The sequence below is a fragment of the Rutilus rutilus genome (genome assembly GCF_951802725.1).
Source record: "Rutilus rutilus genome assembly, chromosome: 10".
NCBI lineage: Eukaryota > Metazoa > Chordata > Actinopteri > Cypriniformes > Leuciscidae > Rutilus > Rutilus rutilus.
This window is the reverse complement of record NC_140215.1, coordinates 39,390,294-39,403,104: the sequence shown is the minus strand read 5'-3', so window position 1 is coordinate 39,403,104 and position 12,811 is coordinate 39,390,294. Positions and strand designations below refer to the sequence as shown.

At 44.4% G+C, this 12,811-nt stretch overlaps 2 protein-coding genes across 8 annotated transcripts; both read left to right on the top strand.

Moving 5' to 3' along the window:
- On the top strand, positions 1-2,809 carry LOC311298725 (uncharacterized protein). Of its 5 annotated transcripts, none has more exons than XM_084421885.1 (4): positions 1-368; positions 1,174-1,305; positions 1,574-1,711; positions 1,968-2,809. In XM_084421885.1, the coding sequence occupies exons 1-4, from the start codon at positions 284-286 to the stop codon at positions 2,711-2,713; spliced, it is 1,101 nt and encodes a 366-aa protein (XP_084278011.1). In that variant the 5' UTR covers positions 1-283; the 3' UTR covers positions 2,714-2,809. The 5 variants fall into 5 exon arrangements, with proteins under 5 accessions (XP_084278011.1, XP_084278014.1, XP_084278013.1 ...); XM_084421888.1 differs by having other exon boundaries at positions 66-368; positions 2,133-2,809; XM_084421887.1 differs by having other exon boundaries at positions 66-368; positions 2,100-2,809.
- Positions 2,810-6,363: 3,554 nt separating this feature from the next.
- On the top strand, positions 6,364-9,203 carry LOC311298724 (uncharacterized protein). 3 transcript variants are annotated; one of them, XM_084421882.1, is made up of 4 exons: positions 6,364-6,731; positions 7,535-7,666; positions 7,935-8,072; positions 8,329-9,203. In XM_084421882.1, exons 1-4 carry the CDS (start codon positions 6,647-6,649, stop codon positions 9,105-9,107), a joined length of 1,134 nt encoding a protein of 377 aa, XP_084278008.1. In that variant the 5' UTR covers positions 6,364-6,646; the 3' UTR covers positions 9,108-9,203. The 3 variants fall into 3 exon arrangements, with proteins under 3 accessions (XP_084278008.1, XP_084278010.1, XP_084278009.1); XM_084421884.1 differs by having other exon boundaries at positions 6,418-6,731; positions 8,494-9,203; XM_084421883.1 differs by having other exon boundaries at positions 6,418-6,731; positions 8,395-9,203.
- Positions 9,204-12,811: the final 3,608 nt, after the last annotated feature.

Genomic DNA, 12,811 nt, shown 5'->3' with positions numbered 1-12,811 from the left:
ACACCTGAACAAGCTAATCAAGGTCTTCAAGATTAGGCTATATTAGAAAGCTGCAGGCAAGTGATATTCATTAGGGTTGGAGTTACCCAGACCCCCAATTGGATCTTCAAAAAGTGTTTTAAACTCTTCTGATAGCGTTTGTTGTGGGACTCAGCTGATATTTTGATGCAGCAACAGGGGTCTTTCTTTGTAGTTTTGTGGTCCTTGCTGTCCGCCCCCCTCCTGACTCACTAATTCAGTGCATCTTCCAGCAGAGTTGCTTTTGAGATTGCAGGTCGAGAGGATGACAGCTCAAGTGTATTGCTCATTTAGTGCTGTTTTATTGTGTCTGTCTGCTTGTTTAAGCACAACAGACGCTGGAGTCCTAGGTGAGAAGTTGTTTTAGCTTCATTACGCAGCCTGCAGAAGTGCATAAATAAAGTGCCTTACAAAATTTGATTTCAGACACATCTGCTTACAAAAATACAGTACAGACGTCCAGTGGAAGTTCATCTTTGTGTGTTGGTTTAGTTTTAATAATAAGCAACGTATAAATATGCAAACTGTCGTAACTTTATGCATTTTTCATTGTACAAGTAAAACCCATATAATCACTAATAGGCATTTTTGTTTACTGTTAAACACGAACATTAGTGTTATAATATGGCTGCAAAATTGTTACCGGACTGTATCAATCCTGAGTTTAAACTTTTGCCTAAAGTTTTTTTGTTTGTTTTGTTTTAACAAATGCATAAGCCTACAATATAACGTGGGGAGCTAATTATAACCGATAACTCTGCGTTTTACATATATAGTGGGTTTCTATGTTTGTTTTGTTTTCTGTTGAGTAGCTTATTAAAATGCTAAAAAGGAAATGAGGGTGGTCATGGGGATGGCATCATTTTTGAAGATGTACACCAGTAAATTTGTATACAACATATTAACTGATTTCTATCAGCATTGCACTATTACTCACTCTACTACAGTGGGGTAGGTTGTAACTTCACGCTCAGTCTTTGAAACCGATTGATGCAGTTTAGTGAAAAATGGTAGACTTCTAAGCTACTTGACTTGAAGCAGATAAATGTGTGAATATTATAAAGTTTGAGACTCATTGCAAAACCCCTGACTTGCAAATGCTGAAGCAAACTTTTACAGTACTTCCTGGTCTCCCCTAATGATCCTCTTCTGTAGTGTCTGGTCAGTGTCCGGCGATGCTGACGGTCGTGCCCTCCCGACGAGGATGCACTTCTGATAGAGACTGCTCTGGAGGACACAAATGCTGTCAATTTCCCTGTGGGGCTGCGTGTGTGCCGCCTGTTTTCAGTGAGTTTTAATTATTGATGCATGCTATACGTCTTCCAGAAAAAAACCCCTGAACAAATGTTTTCACTCAGGAATTGCAAGTAAGTTTCACAAATAATTGCAAAGAAACTGCAAGTAACACATTGACCTAAACGTGAAACTATGAAGTAGATGGACTGAATATTCCGGTAAATCCTCCTACGATCATCTCTTCTTTTTTTTTTCATACAGTGTACGAGACATTCAGTATTCAGTGATGTGGTTTCTCTGTCATGTGTCCCTATAACAGCAAAGGCAGGGGAGTGTCCAAGCACAAAGTCTGGAACAGGAATGTGTGCAGAGTTGTGTTACTATGACAGTGACTGTCCGAACAATGAGAAATGCTGCAGCAATGGATGTGGACATCAGTGTATGGATCCATTTGCAGGTATTTGTTATTATATTAGTGTTTGGGTCAGCTTCCTCATTTCAGTTTGTCTTGTTTTATAATTAATCGTTCTCAATGTAAAAAGTATTCAGCCAATAGCACAGGATGGCTTTACAAAATTAATTCATGTGATTAATTAATACGATCATGATTAATAATTAAGAGGTGTAAAACTTGGTATTTGGGTTTTGTGCTGTATCTGAGACTGAATGCCTCTAAACGGACTGACTGAAGTTGACTATCTGTATCCATCCAGTGAAGCCTGCAGCCGAACCGCCGAAGCCTCCAGGAAAGCCTGCAGCTGAACCTCCAAAGCCTCCAGGGAAGCCTGCAGCCGAACCTCCGAAGCCTCCAGTGAAGCCTGCAGCTGAACCTCCGAAGCCTCCAGGGAAGCCTGCAGCCGAACCGCCGAAGCCTCCAGGGAAGCCTGCAGCCGAACCGCCGAAGCCTCCAGGGAAGCCTGCAGCCGAACCTCCAAAGCCTCCAGTGAAGCCTGCAGCTGAACCTCCGAAGCCTCCAGTAAAGCTTCCAGTGGAGCCTTCTACCGAAGAGCCGGAGCCTTCTGCCGAACTGCCGGAGCCTTCTACCGAACTGCCGGAGCCTTCTGCCGAACTGCCGGAGCCTTCTGCTGAACTGCCGGAGCCTTCTACCGAACCTCCGGAGCCATCAGACGAACTGCCAGTGATGCCTCCAGTGGAACCCCCGAAGCCTCCAGTGAAGCCTGCAGCCAAGCCTCCAATGAAGCCTGCAGCCGAACCCCCGAAGCCTCCAATGAAGCCTGCGGCCGAACCCCCGAAGCCTCCAATGAAGCCTGCAGCTGAACCCCCGAAGCCTCCTGTGAAGCCTGCAGCCGAACCGCCCAAGCCTCCAATGAAGCCTGCAGCCGAACCCCCGAAGCCTCCTGTGAAGCCTGCAGCCGGACCGCCCAAGCCTCCAATGAAGCCTGCAGCCGAACCTCCAAAGCCAACTGACCCTTATGGCAAATGTCCTGGCCATAAGTAATGTGGCTATGCATGCAGTTAACTGTGCTGATTTAACCATTGGATGTATGGTGTTTTCCCTGTTTATCACCAAATAAATCTCACACTTGTAAGACCATTTCCTCTCTTTTTTTCTTTTCTTTTTTTAAGTGGGAAAACAAGGAATTAGATTTTTGTGTTCCAGTGTTAGTTTGGCTGTTCTCTCACATAATGGCTCATTGGAATCAATGCGTGAGATCCCACTCTCCAAAGCCGTGCCTCCTTCAAAACGCTTGAAAACACACAGCAGAGTCTGTAAAGTGTCAAAGGTCGAAAGACTGCACTAAATTGCCTCATGTCTAAAATGCATAACATTATAGTGATAATGAACGTAAACAACTTGCAGTGCTCTAGTTGTACCACCTGACTGATGCAGATTCAGTTTGGCGTTGATAGTGTTGACATGGAAACTTCTGAATCCAAATGCAATGTTTGGACGAACAATTCTGTGAAGTTTCAACCAGTATTGTCTATTGACCAATAGTCTTCTGCATTCTGAAGCATTTTAGTGAAATTGTGTCTTCTAGTGGTCGTTTTATTTTAGGAAGTTGCAACTTCAAGCCTATTAACAGATGATCCCTTTAGTTACCTGCGACCAAATGAGTTCTGAATGCCTGTAACGCCGCGTTCACACTGCACAATTTTCAAAGTAGTCGAGTCACTGTTCTTTTCACACTGCACGACTATCTGGGTTAACGTTCAGTTGCTGCTGTGTGCACGATGCACCGATGACAGTTTCACACTGCATGACTATACAAAAGAAAGAATCGCTGACAACTGTCTGGTCTGCAAACTGCGTTTCACAACCAAACCCACGCAAGAAGTGGCAGGAGTAGTCGTGGCCGAGAGGTTAAGGCGATGGACTTGAAATCCATTGGGGTCTCCCCGCGCAGGTTCGAACCCTCTTCGTCTGTTTGCGACAGGAATTGTGACATCCAGGAGCTTTGTACGAGCTGCATTTTTTTTTTTTCTCTAACACAGAAAACTGGGCAACCCACATCTCTTTTCAAGCCTGAAGTGAGCAGGTTTTTGTGTAGGTGAAGACGTCGTTGAACTCCTTTTTGCCAACACAATATGTTAGCTGAGTGCATCCTCTGCTGCTCACATCCACATTGATGGTTGGCCCGGGTGTCCTCTGCTGCTCACTTCCAGAAAGGAAAATAGCATGTGACTCACTACCACTATCACTGACTCACTTTCAAGAGCAGTCGTGACCGAGAGGTTAAGGCGATGGCCTCGAAAACCATTGGGGTCTCCCCACGCAGGTTCGAACCCTGCTGACTATGTGACTCCTTGTCACTTTGTCTGATTGTGACATCCAGGATCTTTGTACGATCTGCTTTTTTTTTCCGAACACGGACATTGGGCTCTTTTCAAGCCTGAAGTGGGCATCGTTTCAAAAGGCCCAGATCATATGTGATTTTGGCCATTCTATTCAGGCTGTCGGAGCAATGGCTTTGGCATCCCCCGACAACTTCACGGCCTTCATGTTGTGCAGCTCAAGAGTCGCCGCATTATATTTTATGGAGAATCTTGGATATTAGTGTTTTGAAATGTTGCATTCGTTCTCTCTTAGAAAAGTCAAACAGAAACCTACTCATTATGTCCCAGTTGCTCTTTTGTCGAAACCACCGTAGAGTTAGCAACATGCCACGAAAAAAAAACTCCACTCTTTCAATGTCAGTGTTCCTAGCTTTGGAAGGAGCAGCCTATCTCTCTCGTCCCTTTATAAATTGTGGTCTTCATCCTTTAATACCACAAACTTTAAGCTGACAAAGCATGAACACTTTAGGGGGAAAGTGCTGTTATATCCCTAGGGTGGCTGTTCCCTGGCGAAAGCCCGGCTAGCTCAAATGGTAGCGCCTTGGACTTTTAATCTGAAGGTCCAGGGTTCAAGTCCCTGTTCGGGCGAAGGTTTGTTGCAGACCTCCCCTAATCTCTTGCTGTGCTCTTCCCAGCCTTTGAGAGAGGTGGTCTTCCTCTTCAAGATTAAGATGTGGCGGGGTTATTTCCCAGCATTTGGTGTTGTTTTGCCTGCTGTAATGCTTGGTTACTAGGGACTTTAAGCAACAGCTGCTGATGGAACGGCAAAGAGCTAAAGAGCGCAAAAATCACTAAGCAACATTAAAGAGGATGGCGTAGGGGTAATTTAATCATCAGACAAAATACAAAAAAAGGAAGTGATTTTAAAAAGGAAGAGAAGGGTTGCTTTTGGCATTTAATGATATACAGAAACGATTACAATGCCACATAACCTAAAACATAACATTAATATTCTTAATCTGTCACGTAGTAACGACTACGGCAAATCAGCTGTTCTCCCGTAGTAGACGGTTACAGTAGAACGTCGCGAGGTAGCAGTTAATGTCGCGCGTGCGCAATAGAACGACAGAATGCCGTTCCACCAGAGGCTGTTGCTCAAAGACCCTACTGTCTAGGCAAGCGGTGGTGGGGGACTTTGAGAGAACTGAGCTGAAGCTTGCCGTTGACTCTGTATGTGCAGGCCCGGGGCAAGTGGAAAGATTGCTTTCTCGCCATAGCATTTAGTACTCTGCGTTGTGCCCGCAGCATCCCCAGTCCAAATCCGGATCATGGCATCTTTTCGTGTAGGTGAAGACGTTGTTGAACTCCTTTTTGCCAACACAATATTTTCGCCATCCACATTGATAGTTGGCCCCAGGTGTTCTCTGAGCATGTGACTCACTGGCGGGAGTAGTCGTGGCCGAGAGGTTAAGGCGATGGACTTGAAATCCATTGGGGTCTCCCCGCGCAGGTTCGAACCCTGCCGACTACGTGGCTCCCCGTCACTTTGTCTGTTTGCGACAGGAATTGTGACATCCAGGAGCTTTGTACGAGCTGCTTTTTTCTCTAAAACGGAAAATTGGGCAACCCACATCTCTTTTCAAGCCTGAAGTGAGCAGGGTTTTGTGTAGGTGAAGACGTCGTTAGTTTATAAATAAGTGTTTTGGCACACCTGTCCGAGTGACGCTACAAATTCTTCTAAAATCGGATTTTATTTCGGGCATGTTAAATTAGCGTTCGACAAACGCGAACAACCTTTTATTTATATACACTCACAATAACAATTAAATGTTGTGCTTTTGTAAAATAAAGAAAACAAACAGGGTGCGCTTTCTGCCGTCTCGGTCTCCGTCACAGAAATTAACCAAAATTCTATAGGCTACTTGCCTCGGTCACGATAAGAAATATGTCTATAGAAAGCTTGAGTGAACAAATATTATCTGATTATGCAAATATGCAAATCCATATGAAACCATCCAATATTAAATTGGCTATGATATAACCATGGCTGTGTATTCCCCTATATTCACTACAGTGGCTGGAAACATTGTTTTCATTCATAATTACTTGCATGGATTCACATCGCAAATCAATCAGCAATTGAAAAATTCAGATTCAAATTCTAGACATGCCCCTTTGTCTCTTGATGTCAGTCTCCAGTAGAGATCCATTTCCTGGAGAGTTTAGGTGTAGGAGTTTAGTCATAATTACAACTTGTAACTTGTGGTAGAACTCCGACTTGTACCACGTGATCGCTGTACCACCTGACCACTGCAGATTCAATCATCTCGTAATTACGGTAATTATTACGACGTCCAACCCTAATCAAACACACCTGAACAAGCTAATCAAGGTCTTCAAGATTAGGCTATATTAGAAAGCTGCAGGCAAGTGATATTCATTAGGGTTGGAGTTACCCAGACCCCCAATTGGATCTTCAAAAAGTGTTTTAAACTCTTCTGATAGCGTTTGTTGTGGGACTCAGCTGATATTTTGATGCAGCAACAGGGGTCTTTCTTTGTAGTTTTGTGGTCCTTGCTGTCCGCCCCCCTCCTGACTCACTAATTCAGTGCATCTTCCAGCAGAGTTGCTTTTGAGATTGCAGGTCGAGAGGATGACAGCTCAAGTGTATTGCTCATTTAGTGCTGTTTTATTGTGTCTGTCTGCTTGTTTAAGCACAACAGACGCTGGAGTCCTAGGTGAGAAGTTGTTTTAGCTTCATTACGCAGCCTGCAGAAGTGCATAAATAAAGTGCCTTACAAAATTTGATTTCAGACACATCTGCTTACAAAAATACAGTACAGACGTCCAGTGGAAGTTCATCTTTGTGTGTTGGTTTAGTTTTAATAATAAGCAACGTATAAATATGCAAACTGTCGTAACTTTATGCATTTTTCATTGTACAAGTAAAACCCATATAATCACTAATAGGCATTTTTGTTTACTGTTAAACACGAACATTAGTGTTATAATATGGCTGCAAAATTGTTACCGGACTGTATCAATCCTGAGTTTAAACTTTTGCCTAAAGTTTTTGTTTGTTTTGTTTTAACAAATGCATAAGCCTACAATATAACGTGGGGAGCTAATTATAACCGATAACTCTGCGTTTTACATATATAGTGGGTTTCTATGTTTGTTTTGTTTTCTGTTGAGTAGCTTATTAAAATGCTAAAAAGGAAATGAGGGTGGTCATGGGGATGGCATCATTTTTGAAGATGTACACCAGTAAATTTGTATACAACATATTAACTGATTTCTATCAGCATTGCACTATTACTCACTCTACTACAGTGGGGTAGGTTGTAACTTCACGCTCAGTCTTTGAAACCGATTGATGCAGTTTAGTGAAAAATGGTAGACTTCTAAGCTACTTGACTTGAAGCAGATAAATGTGTGAATATTATAAAGTTTGAGACTCATTGCAAAACCCCTGACTTGCAAATGCTGAAGCAAACTTTTACAGTACTTCCTGGTCTCCCCTAATGATCCTCTTCTGTAGTGTCTGGTCAGTGTCCGGCGATGCTGACGGTCGTGCCCTCCCGACGAGGATGCACTTCTGATAGAGACTGCTCTGGAGGACACAAATGCTGTCAATTTCCCTGTGGGGCTGCGTGTGTGCCGCCTGTTTTCAGTGAGTTTTAATTATTGATGCATGCTATACGTCTTCCAGAAAAAAACCCCTGAACAAATGTTTTCACTCAGGAATTGCTAGTAAGTTTCACAAATAATTGCAAAGAAACTGCAAGTAACACATTGACCTAAACGTGAAACTATGAAGTAGATGGACTGAATATTCCGGTAAATCCTCCTACGATCATCTCTTCTTTTTTTTTTCATACAGTGTACGAGACATTCAGTATTCAGTGATGTGGTTTCTCTGTCATGTGTCCCTATAACAGCAAAGGCAGGGGAGTGTCCAAGCACAAAGTCTGGAACAGGAATGTGTGCAGAGTTGTGTTACTATGACAGTGACTGTCCGAACAATGAGAAATGCTGCAGCAATGGATGTGGACATCAGTGTATGGATCCATTTGCAGGTATTTGTTATTATATTAGTGTTTGGGTCAGCTTCCTCATTTCAGTTTGTCTTGTTTTATAATTAATCGTTCTCAATGTAAAAAGTATTCAGCCAATAGCACAGGATGGCTTTACAAAATTAATTCATGTGATTAATTAATACGATCATGATTAATAATTAAGAGGTGTAAAACTTGGTATTTGGGTTTTGTGCTGTATCTGAGACTGAATGCCTCTAAACGGACTGACTGAAGTTGACTATCTGTATCCATCCAGTGAAGCCTGCAGCCGAACCGCCGAAGCCTCCAGGAAAGCCTGCAGCTGAACCTCCAAAGCCTCCAGGGAAGCCTGCAGCCGAACCTCCGAAGCCTCCAGGGAAGCCTGCAGCCGAACCTCCAAAGCCTCCAGTGAAGCCTGCAGCTGAACCTCCGAAGCCTCCAGGGAAGCCTGCAGCCGAACCGCCGAAGCCTCCAGGGAAGCCTGCAGCCGAACCGCCGAAGCCTCCAGGGAAGCCTGCAGCCGAACCTCCAAAGCCTCCAGTGAAGCCTGCAGCTGAACCTCCGAAGCCTCCAGTAAAGCTTCCAGTGGAGCCTTCTACCGAAGAGCCGGAGCCTTCTGCCGAACTGCCGGAGCCTTCTGCCGAACTGCCGGAGCCTTCTACCGAACTGCCGGAGCCTTCTGCCGAACTGCCGGAGCCTTCTACCGAACCTCCGGAGCCATCAGACGAACTGCCAGTGATGCCTCCAGTGGAACCCCCGAAGCCTCCAGTGAAGCCTGCAGCCAAGCCTCCAATGAAGCCTGCAGCCGAACCCCCGAAGCCTCCAATGAAGCCTGCGGCCGAACCCCCGAAGCCTCCAATGAAGCCTGCAGCTGAACCCCCGAAGCCTCCTGTGAAGCCTGCAGCCGAACCGCCCAAGCCTCCAATGAAGCCTGCAGCCGAACCCCCGAAGCCTCCTGTGAAGCCTGCAGCCGGACCGCCCAAGCCTCCAATGAAGCCTGCAGCCGAACCTCCAAAGCCAACTGACCCTTATGGCAAATGTCCTGGCCATAAGTAATGTGGCTATGCATGCAGTTAACTGTGCTGATTTAACCATTGGATGTATGGTGTTTTCCCTGTTTATCACCAAATAAATCTCACACTTGTAAGACCATTTCCTCTCTTTTTTTCTTTTCTTTTTTTAAGTGGGAAAACAAGGAATTAGATTTTTGTGTTCCAGTGTTAGTTTGGCTGTTCTCTCACATAATGGCTCATTGGAATCAATGCGTGAGATCCCACTCTCCAAAGCCGTGCCTCCTTCAAAACGCTTGAAAACACACAGCAGAGTCTGTAAAGTGTCAAAGGTCGAAAGACTGCACTAAATTGCCTCATGTCTAAAATGCATAACATTATAGTGATAATGAACGTAAACAACTTGCAGTGCTCTAGTTGTACCACCTGACTGATGCAGATTCAGTTTGGCGTTGATAGTGTTGACATGGAAACTTCTGAATCCAAATGCAATGTTTGGACGAACAATTCTGTGAAGTTTCAACCAGTATTGTCTATTGACCAATAGTCTTCTGCATTCTGAAGCATTTTAGTGAAATTGTGTCTTCTAGTGGTCGTTTTATTTTAGGAAGTTGCAACTTCAAGCCTATTAACAGATGATCCCTTTAGTTACCTGCGACCAAATGAGTTCTGAATGCCTGTAACGCCGCGTTCACACTGCACAATTTTCAAAGTAGTCGAGTCACTGTTCTTTTCACACTGCACGACTATCTGGGTTAACGTTCAGTTGCTGCTGTGTGCACGATGCACCGATGACAGTTTCACACTGCATGACTATACAAAAGAAAGAATCGCTGACAACTGTCTGGTCTGCAAACTGCGTTTCACAACCAAACCCACGCAAGAAGTGGCAGGAGTAGTCGTGGCCGAGAGGTTAAGGCGATGGACTTGAAATCCATTGGGGTCTCCCCGCGCAGGTTCGAACCCTCTTCGTCTGTTTGCGACAGGAATTGTGACATCCAGGAGCTTTGTACGAGCTGCATTTTTTTTTTTTCTCTAACACAGAAAACTGGGCAACCCACATCTCTTTTCAAGCCTGAAGTGAGCAGGTTTTTGTGTAGGTGAAGACGTCGTTGAACTCCTTTTTGCCAACACAATATGTTAGCTGAGTGCATCCTCTGCTGCTCACATCCACATTGATGGTTGGCCCGGGTGTCCTCTGCTGCTCACTTCCAGAAAGGAAAATAGCATGTGACTCACTACCACTATCACTGACTCACTTTCAAGAGCAGTCGTGACCGAGAGGTTAAGGCGATGGCCTCGAAAACCATTGGGGTCTCCCCACGCAGGTTCGAACCCTGCTGACTATGTGACTCCTTGTCACTTTGTCTGATTGTGACATCCAGGATCTTTGTACGATCTGCTTTTTTTTTCCGAACACGGACATTGGGCTCTTTTCAAGCCTGAAGTGGGCATCGTTTCAAAAGGCCCAGATCATATGTGATTTTGGCCATTCTATTCAGGCTGTCGGAGCAATGGCTTTGGCATCCCCCGACAACTTCACGGCCTTCATGTTGTGCAGCTCAAGAGTCGCCGCATTATATTTTATGGAGAATCTTGGATATTAGTGTTTTGAAATGTTGCATTCGTTCTCTCTTAGAAAAGTCAAACAGAAACCTACTCATTATGTCCCAGTTGCTCTTTTGTCGAAACCACCTTAGAGTTAGCAACATGCCACGAAAAAAAAACTCCACTCTTTCAATGTCAGTGTTCCTAGCTTTGGAAGGAGCAGCCTATCTCTCTCGTCCCTTTATAAATTGTGGTCTTCATCCTTTAATACCACAAACTTTAAGCTGACAAAGCATGAACACTTTAGGGGGAAAGTGCTGTTATATCCCTAGGGTGGCTGTTCCCTGGCGAAAGCCCGGCTAGCTCAAATGGTAGCGCCTTGGACTTTTAATCTGAAGGTCCAGGGTTCAAGTCCCTGTTCGGGCGAAGGTTTGTTGCAGACCTCCCCTAATCTCTTGCTGTGCTCTTCCCAGCCTTTGAGAGAGGTGGTCTTCCTCTTCAAGATTAAGATGTGGCGGGGTTATTTCCCAGCATTTGGTGTTGTTTTGCCTGCTGTAATGCTTGGTTACTAGGGACTTTAAGCAACAGCTGCTGATGGAACGGCAAAGAGCTAAAGAGCGCAAAAATCACTAAGCAACAGTAAAGAGGATGGCGTAGGGGTAATTTAATCATCAGACAAAATACAAAAAAAGGAAGTGATTTTAAAAAGGAAGAGAAGGGTTGCTTTTGGCATTTAATGATATACAGAAACGATTACAATGCCACATAACCTAAAACATAACATTAATATTCTTAATCTGTCACGTGGTAACGACTACGGCAAATCAGCTGTTCTCCCGTAGTAGACGGTTACAGTAGAACGTCGCGAGGTAGCAGTTAATGTCGCGCGTGCGCAATAGAACGACAGAATGCCGTTCCACCAGAGGCTGTTGCTCAAAGACCCTACTGTCTAGGCAAGCGGTGGTGGGGGACTTTGAGAGAACTGAGCTGAAGCTTGCCGTTGACTCTGTATGTGCAGGCCCGGGGCAAGTGGAAAGATTGCTTTCTCGCCATAGCATTTAGTACTCTGCGTTGTGCCCGCAGCATCCCCAGTCCAAATCCGGATCATGGCATCTTTTCGTGTAGGTGAAGACGTTGTTGAACTCCTTTTTGCCAACACAATATTTTCGCCATCCACATTGATAGTTGGCCCCAGGTGTTCTCTGAGCATGTGACTCACTGGCGGGAGTAGTCGTGGCCGAGAGGTTAAGGCGATGGACTTGAAATCCATTGGGGTCTCCCCGCGCAGGTTCGAACCCTGCCGACTACGTGGCTCCCCGTCACTTTGTCTGTTTGCGACAGGAATTGTGACATCCAGGAGCTTTGTACGAGCTGCTTTTTTCTCTAAAACGGAAAATTGGGCAACCCACATCTCTTTTCAAGCCTGAAGTGAGCAGGGTTTTGTGTAGGTGAAGACGTCGTTAGTTTATAAATAAGTGTTTTGGCACACCTGTCCGAGTGACGCTACAAATTCTTCTAAAATCGGATTTTATTTCGGGCATGTTAAATTAGCGTTCGACAAACGCGAACAACCTTTTATTTATATACACTCACAATAACAATTAAATGTTGTGCTTTTGTAAAATAAAGAAAACAAACAGGGTGCGCTTTCTGCCGTCTCGGTCTCCGTCACAGAAATTAACCAAAATTCTATAGGCTACTTGCCTCGGTCACGATAAGAAATATGTCTATAGAAAGCTTGAGTGAACAAATATTATCTGATTATGCAAATATGCAAATCCATATGAAACCATCCAATATTAAATTGGCTATGATATAACCATGGCTGTGTATTCCCCTATATTCACTACAGTGGCTGGAAACATTGTTTTCATTCATAATTACTTGCATGGATTCACATCGCAAATCAATCAGCAATTGAAAAATTCAGATTCAAATTCTAGACATGCCCCTTTGTCTCTTGATGTCAGTCTCCAGTAGAGATCCATTTCCTGGAGAGTTTAGGTGTAGGAGTTTAGTCATAATTACAACTTGTAACTTGTGGTAGAACTCCGACTTGTACCACGTGATCGCTGTACCACCTGACCACTGCAGATTCAATCATCTCGTAATTACGGTAATTATTACGACGTCCAACCCTAATCAAACACACCTGAACAAGCTAATCAAGGTCTTCAAGATTAGGCTATATTAGAAAGCTGC